The 15,316-nt window shown below is 40.6% G+C and overlaps 1 protein-coding gene across 14 annotated transcripts in view; it reads right to left on the bottom strand.

Annotated features, from left to right (window-relative positions):
• The window catches only part of MITF (melanocyte inducing transcription factor), a 111,387-nt gene that overhangs the window by 16,514 nt on the left and 79,557 nt on the right, over nucleotides 1-15,316 (bottom strand). For 11 of the 14 annotated variants that reach the window (XM_074835987.1, XM_074835986.1, XM_074835985.1 and 8 more), the window contains 3 exons: nucleotides 5,465-5,692; nucleotides 4,258-4,341; nucleotides 2,818-2,913 (listed from right to left, as the gene is read on the bottom strand). In XM_074835987.1, the coding sequence (XP_074692088.1) occupies nucleotides 2,818-2,913; nucleotides 4,258-4,341; nucleotides 5,465-5,692 (408 nt within the window). The remainder of the gene's footprint in view (nucleotides 1-2,817; nucleotides 2,914-4,257; nucleotides 4,342-5,464; nucleotides 5,693-15,316) is intronic. The other 3 variants (XM_074835995.1, XM_074835997.1, XM_074835998.1) reach the window with 1 other exon arrangement.

Genomic DNA, 15,316 nt, shown 5'->3' with positions numbered 1-15,316 from the left:
TCAAAAATTTGAGAAAGACATGGAATTTTCTGGTGCTAAGGAGGTTCCTTCCCTGTCTTCTCCAAATTCTAGCATGTTTCCAACCTAAATATGATTTCCTTAAGGCTTTCTTAGCTACTTCTGGCTATGAAGAAATTTAAACACAGCATCTCTCAGATCATCCACCTTTACTCTCCCAAAAAGTAAACAAAGGAAGAGTGGCTTATGCCATGCTTAACTTGTTATCTTCATTGAAATAGCATGGTCTAAAATGCCTTCATTTGCAAGATTTCATATTTCTAGGCCTTGGCTTCACTCCTCCACTGACCAACAAAACCAGCACCCACATTTGGGTCATTCGGGCTCTGTATAAAATCACTGAGACATCAGTTGTGTGATCAGCAAGGCCATTTCTAAGGTATCAGTACAGGCGGGAATGGATTCTGTTCCCCAGCTCATGCAGCCTACAATGTATTGTGTTGTTTCCTTACCTACAAGCACACGCTCAGCAACAGTCCATGAAATAAGACTCCTACTTCTAGAGTTTAACTTCCACAGAAAAGTCATATTTAGAAGTGGAACTGCACATACTCACGTGGCTTTTCATGTCAGACTCTTCCTAGAATTGATTAGTTGGATGAACTGTCAACTCTACTTGGCATACAAGAGTACTTTACACAGTACCTAGCGATTCAAATACTAGGTCACATCTACACAGAAAACTAGTGACCATTTTGTGATACCTTTCACTGCAAAAGCAAAGCCAGTTAACTTGTGACCCAAAACCAAAGTTTACAAACACTTCCACAAGCAGTTGATTGCAATGAGCCCTTTTCAATTAAGAGGTACTTGGAAACTTCCCTTAGCTCACTCTACACAGAAATCTCTGATTTTGCTTATCAATTAAGTACTGTTACCAAATGTAACAAACTGGTCTTTTTGTTCTTTGTTGGTTATGGAACAACAGCAGCCTTTGTCATAGTCTCAGCACAGCTATTTATAGGTTGAGTCTCTTTAGAGACCATTTCCTCTCTTTATTTCTTCCACCTCTACTTAGCTCAGTCTACAGACATTAATTCCTTATTAGTCAAATGTTGTGTGTTTTAAGAACTAAATCCTGTTCCAAAAGAAAAGTGTCTGTTATGTCAGGTTTGTTTTTTTTCCCAAACCAATTGCTGGGCAACATGGTTCAATTTCCATCTCCTCAGGATTGGTACCAGGTTAATTCAGAGACTGAAATATGCCTTTTGCCTCCAGCAATTTAAATGTATTAGTAAAGAAGTCTTAATTCTACTATTTCATTTCCTTATTTTACAGACTTCATCACATACAGTGGGAAATTTCTGAAGTTTCACAGTGAATGTGGATCAGGCAGTCTTTACAAGGCTTGTTGTCATGCAGTAAATGAGATGGATGTAGACTACCCTGAACGTTGACTACATGGACTCCTTGCACCAAATGAGTGCAGAGTACCATTATGTCCTTGCCTGGAAGCAAAAAGACACTGCTGGGGTCCCTGTGAAATCAGAGAGGAAGAAAAGCACAAAGAAATCCAAGTCCCCTCTAATTTAACAGGTCCCAATCCCACGGAACTTCAGAGAAAGGACTCCAGAAGAACCTGATCCTTCAAAAAAAAAAAATTACATTTTTCACAGGTTTTTAAGTTTTCCTCTCAAATTCCAGGACAGATACACTGTTCAAGTCATCTTAGACGAAAGGAAAATTAATTCTTTCTGGTAGGACTCTGCAGTTATTCCTCCATCTACTCAAAGGGCACTACTTAGCAAGGGATGCCGGTGGGCTGTTTCCTGCGGTATGCACCACATCTCCAAAAGGACTGTGAGAATCTGTGGGAGCGCAGGACTAGGTCAATATGACATCAGACGAGTACTGTCAGCAAATGTAAACCTATGCTACAAAATCAACGCTATGTGGTAAGCTGTAAATTTTGGCACTAGATAAAAAAGAAACAGACGCTAGCACTGGCAGACATCTACTCAGCCAGATCTAACAGCACTTAAGCCTAAGGCAAAAAATTCACTGGAGCTACCCTCAACAAAAGATCAAAATAAGATTATGCCAAAAGTACGATTATATTAATGCTTGCAACAATGTGAACCAGCAAACAGAAACAGCAACTCAGAAGTAATCTGCACCTTCTCTCACTCATTGTCACAGGTTTCCTACGTCCCCTTCCCCCATTCAGTTTTTAAGCTTCTTTATTCCTTCCCCTTTGTTTTGAAGGTAGGTTTTTAATTTTTTTTTTCTTCCCCCTAAATTTTGTAACATCTTTGCTGTTGTCTAGCTAGGGACTTCTCTCCATTTGAAATCAGGTTAAGCTAAAGCTATGACGTTAGAGCTGACAGGCTACAGTGTCTCTGGACAGGGATGCTAATACATGCTTAAGCGTGGTGTACAATTTCTTATTTGAACGTGACAAGATACAGGAAACTGGGGTGCCAGAGGTTCCTTCTAGGCTTTCTGAAGCCAAATATAATGTTCATGGTGATTTTTAATATCAATGGGTATGAGCTCACTCCTGTTAGCCCAGTTCACTCCTGTGTTACAATCCTCTCACGGACTAACTTGACTTTGAAATAACAAAAGCAAAATCGTCCTTTGTTTTCCCTCGACCTGACTCCAGCTTGCATTTTTAAATTCATGCTTTTCATTGCAACTGTATACCTTAAGCTCTTCAAAGAAAAACTAATTACACTCTGTGGGACAATACAATAACTACTTAATTGCTTGGAAAAAAAGTCATGTTATGGTTTTTCATTCTCTCAAGGAAAGACAATTAGACGTAACAGAGAAACCAGAAGGAAAGGACCATTGTACCGTATTTGCCATTTGCAAGGCTGGGTCCATCAAGCCAAGGATTTCTTCATTGTAACTTGACTCCAGACTAATTATATCATCGATCACATCATCCATCTGCAGCAGAAAAGGTGGACAAAGAAAAACAAAACAGTTATCAAAAGCACTAAGATACAGAGGCCTGACAAAGCAGCCACACACCAGCTCTCTGCAGCACGGGCCCAAGCAGAGGTGCCTGTGCAGTTCTACCATGCTCCAAATCCAATCCTTCAGCCATGACTCCCACGCTTCAGCCAGGACAGTCAGGTCACGACAAAGCTGAGGCTTCACGGTCCAACCCACTCCTCCCACCAGCAGCTACCCTGCCCAACCTGCCCACAGACACACTGTTCCTCCCAGAACAGCAGAGGAGATAGCTCCCCGTAGAGGTACACTAACGGTACCTGTGCAGCACTGCCTGCCCGCCCTTCACCTCTCTCCTCTAGTTGCGGGGTCAAAACCTGCGTACAGGCAGTAATGTCCGAGCCTGACTCCTGTGGGGGAAGGAGAGGGAACAAAGACTTGCTGCTAGGTGACAGGCTGCCCACCCTTGACAACAGAATCCACTGGATTCATGTCCCTCACACGCCCTCCCAGGAAGCACCACCCAAGAGCAGCTCGGAGATGACTTTAGGTGGTGCAAGCCATCTTCTTTCTGGGGCTGGGCTGGAAGGTGCCTCCATAAGCTCCTGCATGGTCAGGAGAAACAGAGCCCTCCAAAGCACCCACACAGGTGCTCCAAAATGTCCTGCAGGATCAACTACTTCCTTTTTGCTCATTATAAAAAAGGAGCTTAAATGACAGTCATCTACAAAATCAATGCATAATGTTGATGGTAGAAATAGTAGTGTATGGGATTTTTATATCAGCTGAAGAAAGTGTGATCAGAAAGAATTACACTGACTGGAAATGAGGGCAAGAAAGGAACTAACAGTTACAGCCCATATCTGAAGTCTTGTTACTACAAATAAAAAAGCCTTAGTTTAAAAAAAAAAAAAAAAAAAAAAAAGGAGAAGGATGACTACTGAGGATGAATTACCACGGATGGATTAAAACCTTCTCATATAAATTTTTTTAAATGCAAATGTGATCTACATAGAAATGCAGTCTTCGAAACTATCAGGGCAAGAACATAAACATGCAGTCTTGGGAAAACTGCATTAGAAAAGATTTTCTGAAGCGAGACCTTAAAGCATAGTTGGTATGTTGTTCTGCTATAGTGTTACAGTGCTAGAAAAGCACTAGCCCTCTTCAGGTGTCTTAATGTACTTTTGACATCAATGCTAATAAACAACCTTGTTGTTTTGTTCCTTAAATACAACTTCTTAAAGACACTATGGGGCAAGTTTATTCAACATAACTTCAAAGAAACATGCTCATTAGAAAGGGGACCTGTGCTCCAACTCCTGTGTCATCCAGTACCTGCATGCATGACGCTCGTGAGTGTGTATTCAGAGCCGGGCACTCACTCTCAACCCTGCTTTGCTCTTCAAATTTATAAAATCCCTGCAGAAATAAAAACGAAAAAAAAGAAGAAAAAAAAAAAAGAAAAAGCAAAGCATGGATCTGAGTTCATGGCACAGTCTCAGTCCCAAAAAGAGCACAATTGAAACAGTGTCATGCACACATGTGCCTGATGACACAGCAAAGTGAAGTTGTAAATATTGTGAGAAAAAAAAAAAAAGATTTTGGTACAAATGGGATGATAGGATGGAACTATTTGATTTTCATTTCTTTTGAAGCTATGGAGCACAAGTAATTTCTCTTGCATGGGCAAAGTATGTTCTGTTAATACCTGTTTCTCAAAGTTGCATAACGTTTTCCTCACAGTGCATCTGTATTAAAAACCTGGCATAAAAGCTTAAGGGGGGAGGATGAGGGGACACGAGGAGCTCTACAATTGTCTCCCATATGTCATGTTACAAAAAATATTGACATGATTCTTAGACTTTGTTAACATCTTTCAAATCACCTTCTTTTGGCACCTGAGCAGAGACGTAACATCCAACACTTAGGTTTTTGTTAGCAAAGATTAAGGCAAGGTTGCGAAGGACTTCTAGGCATAGGGTAGTGAAGTCTTATATTTGCAGCACTGAGCTCATCGTGAAAAACAATTTAGGGTATATTAGCTGGGATAATCTGGCCTTCCAGCTAAGCAAGAGACTTGCTCAAGTTTTACTGTAAAACTACCTAAAATATCTCAAAAAGCTTTGTGTTTTTCAGTTATTTTTGCTATGCTCTTTGCTCTTTCTACATGAATGAGCCATAAATAACATTATTCCAGAAAGCTACAGCTTACAAAACTGCTTTGTATTCTCCAAAGGTCAATTATTCACTGCATGCATCAAGCAAGGGCAGGGAGCGGGGGGGGAGTAATTTTAATAAGCATAAACTAGCTAAAATAGTTCAAAAAAGAGGAAGTTAGAGGAACACAGTTTTTTTAAAAAATGATCTATGCAAATATATATACATCAGGCAAACACAGAGGTAGCAGTTGCATTTTCAAAGTGAACAGTTCAGAAAAGATTAAAAATATCACCTTAACAATGAGCAAAGATGGTTTAAAACAGAAAGCGAGCAGATTGCAATTCCATTTTACTGAATAATATGCACAGTGAGAGTGTATTACCTCTTTCTCGCAGTTGGAATTAAGGGTAAGCATAGCCATTGGGCTGTTGGGTGCGCTGCTTCCAGTTCCAGGCGGCATGACATGATCACCGGGCTGGTTTGGACATGGCAAGCTCAGGGCTTGGTTGGCATGTTTATTTGCTAGAGTGGTAGAGAGGTACTGCTTTACCTGCTGCCGCTGCGCTTGCTGAATATGGTACTTGGTTGGATTCTCAAGGTGAGTCTGCACCTGTACGACACAATTTAAGAAGTGCTTTATTGTTTTACAACATACATGATATCGATTTGAGCTATATGTTTGTGACATATACACCAGCTACGCATTTGACTTAAAGTACAAACCTGTACAGCTCCAAGAAAGTCAACGGTGCTTCACTGATTCACATCTGGTAGCAAGAAATCAGTTTATGAGCTAGTGCTTCAGTGACTGACTTCTTAACGGTAAACCAAGAAGTTCTCCTTATTTTTTTATAGCATGAGATTATAGCTTTATAGCAAGACCAATGCTCAAGTTTTCCAGTTTATACAAATACTCCAGAACAGACAGCTCTGCATTCAGACCTGCAGCTACCTGACATTTAGTTTTCACTAAAATATGGAGAAACAAGTTGTACTGTGGGACTCATTTTACTTGTTAGTAGCTACCAATTAAAACCAGGTAGTATGGATTGCTATCCTTTATTAGGTGTCAAGTAACAGTGAGATCAAAAGGTTTGTTGTTGGTTTTTTAGGTTTTGGTTGTTTGTTTTTTTTAAATTAACACATTGGTTAAAAAAATGGAATTTACCATTTTTTTGCCTACAAATTATTTATATCTCAGATATATGGCCTAAATCATATACAAATAAGACAGCTTGTTTATAAACACATTATGCAAATAAGATACAAGAAAAGAAGTGTTTCAGTTCAGATCAATCACTGTCTCAGCAACAACTATTTTTGTATTTAAGATAAGCTTTTCAGTACTTAGAATTTTTTTATACACAAAATATGAAAAACCTCATACCGAACTATTCTTGCGCACCATAAATAAACAAGAGAAGACAGACAAATTTTTTCCATACAATATTTTCACCATATCCTAGAAATTCTTTGTCAGCTTTCTTTGATCATTAATATTTTTATCATAAGGTAGAAAACAAACCAAAATATAATAATACTCTGAGAAGTTTTTTAGTTTTAAAACAGTTCCATTAAAGTGACTTGCTGTCACAAGTGACCAGGTATGTCTCCCACTTATTTTTGTGGAAGAAATTAAATTAAAGCATACTAGATACCAGAGGAAAAGGATTTCCTATATAATGTAAGCCTTCTTACCAACAGGTTTAAATAAGTCTGCAATAACAACTCACCTGATAATGATTATACTCAAGCATTTCCAGCATACTGCTTATAGGTTGCAAGAGAAGCGACTGCAATATCCTCTGCCCTACGCTATTCCAGTTTGAGGGATTCGCATATGAAAGCACCATAAACAAGCTACCCCAAAACAGCAGAAGAAACTTGAATGTCACTGCTCAGACTTATAGCAACCTACGCTAATTAGCCACGCATGTAGAGAAACAAACAGTTCACACAGGGGCTCTTCTTGGAAGCTATGCAAGTTTAGCCCTAATTATTGGGGTTTTTTTTCCCCGGCTTTGACATCATGCTTTTTGGTAAACATAAAAGAACCTTTTAAGTGATGGGCTATCAAAGTCAGATTGACAGTTTGCTCAAGGCTAATTCGCTATTCATCTTTCGTTCCAGTCATACTAACAGACAATGGTATTTTTCTTTAGCAGTAAGCTTAAATGTTTTTAAGTACAGAGCAAGAAATAACTGAACAAATGCCCTATGAGCCTAACACATATCCCCTGGCAGTGGGGTGCACTGGATAAACCCACGGGGCTACGCAGTCCTATCGTCAGCTTCCAGGTGCAGCAGTCCACCACCCTGCCCCACACAGCCGCCGGTCCAGCCAGGACCTGCAGCTGAACATGACGGATTTGAAAAAAATCGACCACATCCTCAGCCTCCCTGGTGCTTCAGAGCCCATTAATTCTGTCTCAATCTACAGCTGGAGGAAGTTTTCCAGTTCAGGAACGGTTGACAATGGGCTAAAGTATGTCCCAAAAGCTCTTACCTGCACTGGCACAGCCCCAGTACTGTGCACAGTCCCTACACCTTCCAGAACTTACTACTTCTTTCTATCCAAGTCCTTGACAAAAGCCTATAGTTGAGCACAGGCATCAAAAGCTGCTCAACTTGCATTATTTTCCAAAGTCTCCACTGCACAGCGAAGCACACTTAAGATAGCATTTCTAGAGAGTTTAATCTGATTTGTTGCACTAAATCACAAGACAACACAATACAGAAGTCTGCTGTGATAAGTACAGCACTTGCTTTGTCAGTCTCAAACTGTGTTATCAATTTTCCTATCACCAGTGGTAAGAGTTAGGCTACCCAGATAAGTCTATTTTTCACTTAAATTTTCATCTTCCAAGTAGATAAATTTATCAGCAAACAAATTATTTTCATAACACTTATCTTTGAGTATGTTCTTTTAAAAACAAGCTCTACTTGCTTGCCAGAATTTTCACGTTCTTTTTCCTCCACAGGCATCAGGTACCACGGCTGCTCTCCGTGGACTTGCCAGGGCATCGGGACGGAGCAAAGCCTCCCCTCTCTGCACCCATCTCCTACCCACACTCCACACCCCCAGGAGAGACACCAGCAAAATTCCAAGATCCACATCTCAACTGTGCATCATCAAATATTGAATTATTTATAATATATATACACTAATACTCTGAACTGACTACACGTCAACTTTTGAAACACACACTGCCTATTTGACACAGGATTTTTGTTGACAAAACACACACTTATTTCATAAGAACACACTTTCCCCAAGATTTTGTTGTATTATCCTGCATTAGAATAGTTTGTGTTATTTTGCTACTCTATAATTTTTTTTTTTTTACTTTTTTTTTTTTAAATGGGCTTTGCTGCCCTCAGTGTGCCAGGGAAGGCAAGAGAAAAAAAAAGAGTTCTGAACATTTTTTTAAAAAAAAAAAAAAAAAAAGGAGCTGCATCCTTTCTCAAAACTTTTAAGCTACAGATTTCTCCTTAATATAGAAGTGTAACTATGAGAATTTTAACATTGCGGAGAAGTGCATCCTCTTTGGTACAGGACAACAGATTTCAGCTGCAGTTCAGAACCTACTGTCTGCTTTTTTCTTTTTTTCCCTTTTTTTTGGGAGGGCAGGGGGATCTTTCTTCCTCTGTTCACCCTTACAGTGAATGTAACAACTAGATAAACATTACTGCCTATTTGTGTGTGGCATAACTGCAAAGGCAAATTGTAATCCAGCCAGTTTAATTCCTGATACACCACAAAGTCACTTTGGCTCACTGAAGGTATATCCTTCTGGAAGTACTCTGAACAGAGTTATCCAGTAGACCATGTTTTCATATACAGTCAACTCTTGCTACAAATGGGCAACAAATGACTCTGAGGAAATTCATGTACTGTCAGATGTCTGGGTTTCAAATCAGCAGCTGCAGAGAAGATGCTCTATTGCCTTTACAAACAAAAACCTCTCAGAAGAACCACACTCATTACACACTAGATAGGCACAGTTCTCCAAGGATGTGCCACCTTCTTATACAAGTCCAGTAGTGAACCAAAAAACAGAGAGAACTGCCTCTTCTGTCATTAAATTGCTCCAAAATGACACAAAGGAGAGATTCAGGGACTAAACATTTCTTTTTAATCCATGGCTGGTCAAACATAATTTCACATTTGAAGACAAGAACATATAATTATTCTCCAAATGGAGGAGAATGCAACACAATTATTCCAACCCTGCATGTCACTGCAACAAGGACAGGAGCTCCCACAGGACGGAAAAAGCTTCACACATGTTCCTTCTCAGACAGACATACCAGTTTCAACTACCCTCACTCTGGCCAGGTGTGAGGCTCAACAGACTACACAGAAGGCATCTGAGAAACTTCAGTTTGATTCTTCGTTGTGTCACTTATTGCCCTCTTGAGCTGCCTTAGAAGCTCCATCATTGAAATTTGGTGGGGAATACCTTTATGAACTCTTGTGGGTTTTGGTTAGACTAACTCTGTCTTTGGCCTCGAGCACCCGTTTCTGCAGTCTCTACATCAGAGAGCCCAAATGTGCCTACTTCAGCAAATGTCCCAAGAGCTACCAGTCATGGTCAGGTCAAGCAGTCTTGCTTTTTGACAAAGTATCTCACAAGCAAAGAGCTGCAAAACAAACCCTAAACCAAAATTCCACTACCCCGGAATTTGAAACCATGAATCAAAGCTTTAACTTAATTAAGATCTAATTTTGGTTCTCAGCCCCTTCTTGCCTTTGGGGTGAAAAGTAGGTCTTCTTGTTCTTCCAAATTCATGAGACACTAAGTGCAAAACAACGACAATTTATTGCTTTGGATACACTCCCAAAGAAATGTGTCTGAATAGGGACATGCAAGAAAAACAGAACAACTTGAAACTGATTCCTCTGGATCTCCAACCATCTATCTCCAGGAATCTCAACCCAAGCTTTGCTGTAACATTGCTACACTGAGTAGAAGATTGTTTTTTGGACATATTGGTACTGGCAAGCAAGAAGTAATGGAAAGAAGTAATGGAAGTATCACCCGTAGAACTTCAGAAATTATTTAAGACAAGGTGGCAAAACCAGCTAAATTTATCACACAAGAGCAACAGAAGAATTTGGCTACAAGGAACTACAGATCGAGGATGGCCAAGTGGCAGCCTACAGCCTGGATTCAACCCAGAAACACCTGGAAGAAAGCTGCACTTTCTATTTGTACTCAGGTGCATTTTCAATTTGCATGGTTATCAAAGTACTGCTTACATGGATAGCAGATTAACACTGCCTTAGAAGTAGAGGTTCAGAACTGGTTTCATGCTAGAACAGCCTCCAACGCCAGCTTAGCAGCATCTCCACAGGCTGGCTCCATGCACCATCACTGCACCAGGTACTCCTGCACTACAAGTCTCACAGGTCAGTAACTCAAGCTCCAGCCATTCTCACCATGCTGACACTGAGCTGGTATTTTTTTCTCTTGAGCTGAAGAACCAAGAAAAGCAATATAAAATCAGCTTGAGTGCACCCATATGTAACCCAGCTTAGGCCCTAGAAGGCTGAGCTGGGCTAGAAAAGTTCTGGATGGAGCCCTGCTGATTACTCAGAGCTCCTCCCTTGCTCTTTGGAGTATCCTGGAGAACAATGTTATCTCAAGCAGGGGAAAGGCTTTCTCATACCTTCACTAGTCTTGACATCTGACTGCTAATTCCAGTACATACATCCAGTTCAAGTATCTGAGTAGGGGAAAAACAGTTCCTGAGAAGCTGCCTATTTTCTTCCACATCACAGAAACAACAGTAGTACCCATATATGTAGAGCAGATTTTTCCCAACTCTTGGGTCTAGTGTCAATCAACCAAACATTTAATCAATGGCTTTCACTAGCTTTAAGAGTACACACTGTATCAGTGGGAATTTTAGGTGTACTTCAGACTACATTCTTCAAAATCCTTGTATTACATTACACATCAGTGACAGGACTCCTGAGTAGACTGACATACTTCCTTCAATTTGAAAAACTAAGAATGCTTCCCATTAAGGTGATGAGGGGCTCAGGAATTTAAACAAAGCATACCTGCATGGCTAAGCATAAAGCACACAGCTCAAATAGTTCCTCTGTATAAAGCCAACACAAGCAACTGAAACAATACTTCTGCTACTTGCTCCTCATGTCAAGTCTTGCTGGGAATCACTCAGACTTAAATTACTAATTTGCTAATGATGGCAAGAACTTGGAACGTCACAACAGAGCGATGTACCCCCACTTCCAGTGGGTATGCATGGACCAAATCCCTTCTGTAGAGGCATACAGGAGCGTTCATTCTTGGGCAGGCACAGGGCAGGGAAGCCTATTGGCTTGGCCTATGTATTTTGCACAGTGTAATCCAGAAACTAAATGGCGAATGATTAAAATAACGGGGAACTTACAACAGAACAAAAACCACTAAATAGCAGTGGCTAAGCATCCCCTGGGAAAACTTCAAGGTCATAGAATCATAGAATCGTTTAGGTTGGAAAAGACCTTTAAGACCATCAAGTCCAACTGTAGTTGGAAGTTGATAAATTGCTGTAGGATCAAGCTTTGACCCACCAGTACTTCTGGATGAAGTACTAAGGCTAAGTTAGTTAGGTGTGTTATTTATAAACTCATGAATTTGTGCATGCAGGGATTTGATTTGTTTGAAATGGGTAACTCCAGGAAGCAAGCACAAACCCAGCTGTTAAGATTCTTCAAGATGGAACACTGCTTATTGGTTTTGCCATCTCAGTTACTACTTAAAAAAAAAATCACACTGTGTTACTTGTCACAAGTACCACTGCTTTCAAACTTCTCTTACCATCCAGGGAGAAATATGAAAAAAAGTTATCTATTTCAGTGTGATCACAGAATAGTTTTGTATTAACAGCCTTACGTGCTGCATTATAAAAAAAAACCAAACAAACAAACAAACAAAAAACCCCACAGAAAACTCCCACAAAACACCGAAGTTATAAAACTCTAAAGCACTCAGTAGTTGTTTTACTCACTTGTGGTTTTTCCTGTAACTACTGAACAATTTAACACCAATTTCATCACCAAAACTTTTGCAAATATCCAGACTACTACTGGTTTAGTCATGTTCCCACAACATTCACATGAAGTGAAGAAAAGGCAACCAGACCAAGTAAAAAAAAAAATCATCAGGAACAAAATATTAAATGAATTTGAGAAGAAGAAAGCCACTTTTGAACTAGCCACACTTGAAACCCAGATGTAGGAGCAGGACTTGTTCACCCTGAAGACAGTGATCATTTCCCACCTCAGGGAACCCTGCCTGCACAGGTCTCCTCACCCCCCCACCAGCCCAGCTGCCTCCTGGCTCCAGGGCTTCCTTCGACGCCTCTTGTCTTCCTCACTCTTCATCTCCCCCTTTTTTTCACGGCAGATATCACACCCCCATCTCTCTCACCCGCTCTACCAAAGGCCCCCACCACTCCAGAGCCCCTGTCCATCCCCACACCAGGGACCCACCACAGGTCCTGCCCAGAGCCAGCGCCATGCCCAGCCCCTGCCCCGCTCAGACCTAGCTGCTCTGACGGGAGCCATTTGTGCAACCAAAACAGCTTTCCCTGCTTTCTTCCTCCCATTTGAGCTTATGGGACACAACACCCATTTCCTAGCAAAAAGCAAATTGCTAAGAACCAGGACATGCAGTTAAGCAGTGGAGACCTCATGCCTGTGCATGCAAAGCTGAAGATGCCCCAAATCCTCCGCTGGTGCCACACAATGCCAGCATCACGATGCCAGCAGCTCTGGGCTGCCCCACTCCTCTGGCCCCCACGAGCTGGGAAGGAGCATATTCCCATTCCCCAAACCACACAGAAGGAGATTCTTCTCACCAAAAACATCCTTAAACCCTCCTGTAAAAGGAAAGCTGAACCACTTCATGCTTCATTTAAGCAGAGACAGGCTTGGGCAGAGGGACACACCAGAGATTTACAGAGGACAGCTAACCAAGGCAGAGGAAAACTTTTCCCCCCACCCCCACTTTTTTTTTTTTAATTAAAAAGACCATTTGTTTCAAGTAAATTGCCTTAGGACTCACAGTTTTATAATTACAAATAAAATACTTTTTTTGTCAGTTTTCTCAGTTCAATAGAACTTTTTGTTGCTTAGACAGCTAAATGTCATGGGATTTTTAAGAAAGGTTAAAACTCTGTGTCACTTAACAATTAATGGTACCCAAAGAAAAACGATACAAAACCACATCCACTGACTGTTTTGCAAGGGCTACAGGCTTCAGTTAGGACCACTGCAGCAGAAAGCCTATTCCACACGCTAGTCCAGGGCTTCAAAGCTGCTTTTTAAAGCTGCTTCAACCCACCACTTTTCAAGGATAAAAAAACAACAGCAGCAGCAACAAATTGTTTTCTAGGACTTTGAATAAAAGCAGAAAGTTGTATAAATAGCTGTCTATATTTTCAGGCTTAGTGGGGAATAAAAAAAAAAATCTGAGGAGAATGACATATGAGAAAGATAATGAATTAGTGCTTCTTGCATTGATTTATTCTCCTGAAGTTTTCTAATCCAGGTTCAAGATTCTGCAAGTCATATTCACCATGGCTTAATCCACTAAGTCTGAAAAACCTAAAGACCACAAAAAACTTCAATTATTTCATTAAAATATTGATCAGGGGTTTCACTGCAGTGCTGGGAAGAACGCTTCTACCACCCAACTTGGAGCAATCCAAATAACCAGCCAGACAATGGCTTAACTCATTCTCAAAGACGTTTTCCCACATGCTGCATGCAAACGTTAAGCAACGGCATCACATTTTTCCCCCTAAGGACATCAGTGGCCTGAAGTGGCTTCGCAAGGAAAGTTCAGTCTTCTTGCTTTCTGAAATCCTTCCAGTCCTCCAAGATGGAATAGTTATCTCATTTGAAATGTAATCAAAATTAAGTTGACTGGGTTGTGATATATCATTCCCCATAAGGCCACTGTGAATTTAGTAATAGATAAACCTATTCAGTATCTTCAGCTGCTGTTCTCCCCTTCCCTCCATCTTTTCTAGAGCATATTTTCCCCCTTTTCTTTTAGACCATAAACCAGGAAGAGTGGCCAGAACACTGACCAGAAAGCCCAACAGCAGGAAGAAGGTGAAGAGTTACTTGTTTTGACTGAAGAATGACAAGCAGGATGAGCTGATTCCAGCATTTTACCTTAGGACATAGCCAACGCAAGGAAACAACATCAGTTACGGCACAATAAAACTCCCTGGTTACTTAATTCACCCAAAAAACCTGCTGAACTTGAAAACCAAGGCAGGTATGAGAAAGTTATTTAAGATCTGGCATCATGATTGCAGTCTAAGTGGATTCAACAGTCATCTTCAAGCACAAAGAGTTATGAAAAAGAAAAGGCACATTGTACAAAATTAACATCATTTATATAACTAGGGGTTGTTTTGCCCATCACCAAAAATTCCTCTGTATAATGTGACTTTTTATCCAAGGGAAAGACACGAAGCAGACAAAAAGAACAAAGTTTTTGTGGATTAGTATTTAAAAACTGTTTTAGCTATAGAAGCACATGACAAGAGTATCTAAGGAAATTAAAGAGAGGTTAGCCAAATTTGCTTAAGGCAACAGGAATTGATGTAATTTGCAGGTTAGTGGCATGCTAGCTGCCATTCCACAAGTGTGACTTTCAGACAGGATTCAGTCCTCTGAACTCCTGCATCTTTTTGTTCAGGAACCAGCATTTCAGCTGTTTACTTCCTAAAACACATGCCATAAATTTTTATTTTATGCAGTTACTGAGAGGATACCAAAAAGCATTGCAACATTTTAGGACAGACAAGTAATTGACTCCACAGAATGTCAGACACAAATCTTTTGCTATGATTTCACCTACCCCAGGTGCTTCAGAGCGTAAATATTTTATTACTAACAGGCCACAATATCAGCCACACAACTGCCTCTGACAGGCAAGTTTGAATTATGGTACTGCCACGATCAAAAGCTTAATTCAAGCACCTCATATTTACATCCACTTCTGCCATCCTCCTCTCTCATAAGGAATCTGGGCAGCACTTTCAATGGCACTAGAGGGTTTGAGATTGCTCACAACAGGACATGAATGACTCCTCCTTACAGGAACTGTCAAAGATAGGCACAAAGTTGCTTCCAAAAAGCTCTCTTGCAAGACCTGGCGTAGAGATGTGAACTCAAGAGGAAGCAGAGTCGTAGGACTAT

Source organism: Strix aluco, chromosome 11 (assembly GCF_031877795.1).
Source record: "Strix aluco isolate bStrAlu1 chromosome 11, bStrAlu1.hap1, whole genome shotgun sequence".
NCBI lineage: Eukaryota > Metazoa > Chordata > Aves > Strigiformes > Strigidae > Strix > Strix aluco.
This window is presented reverse-complemented; position numbering and strand designations above follow the sequence as displayed.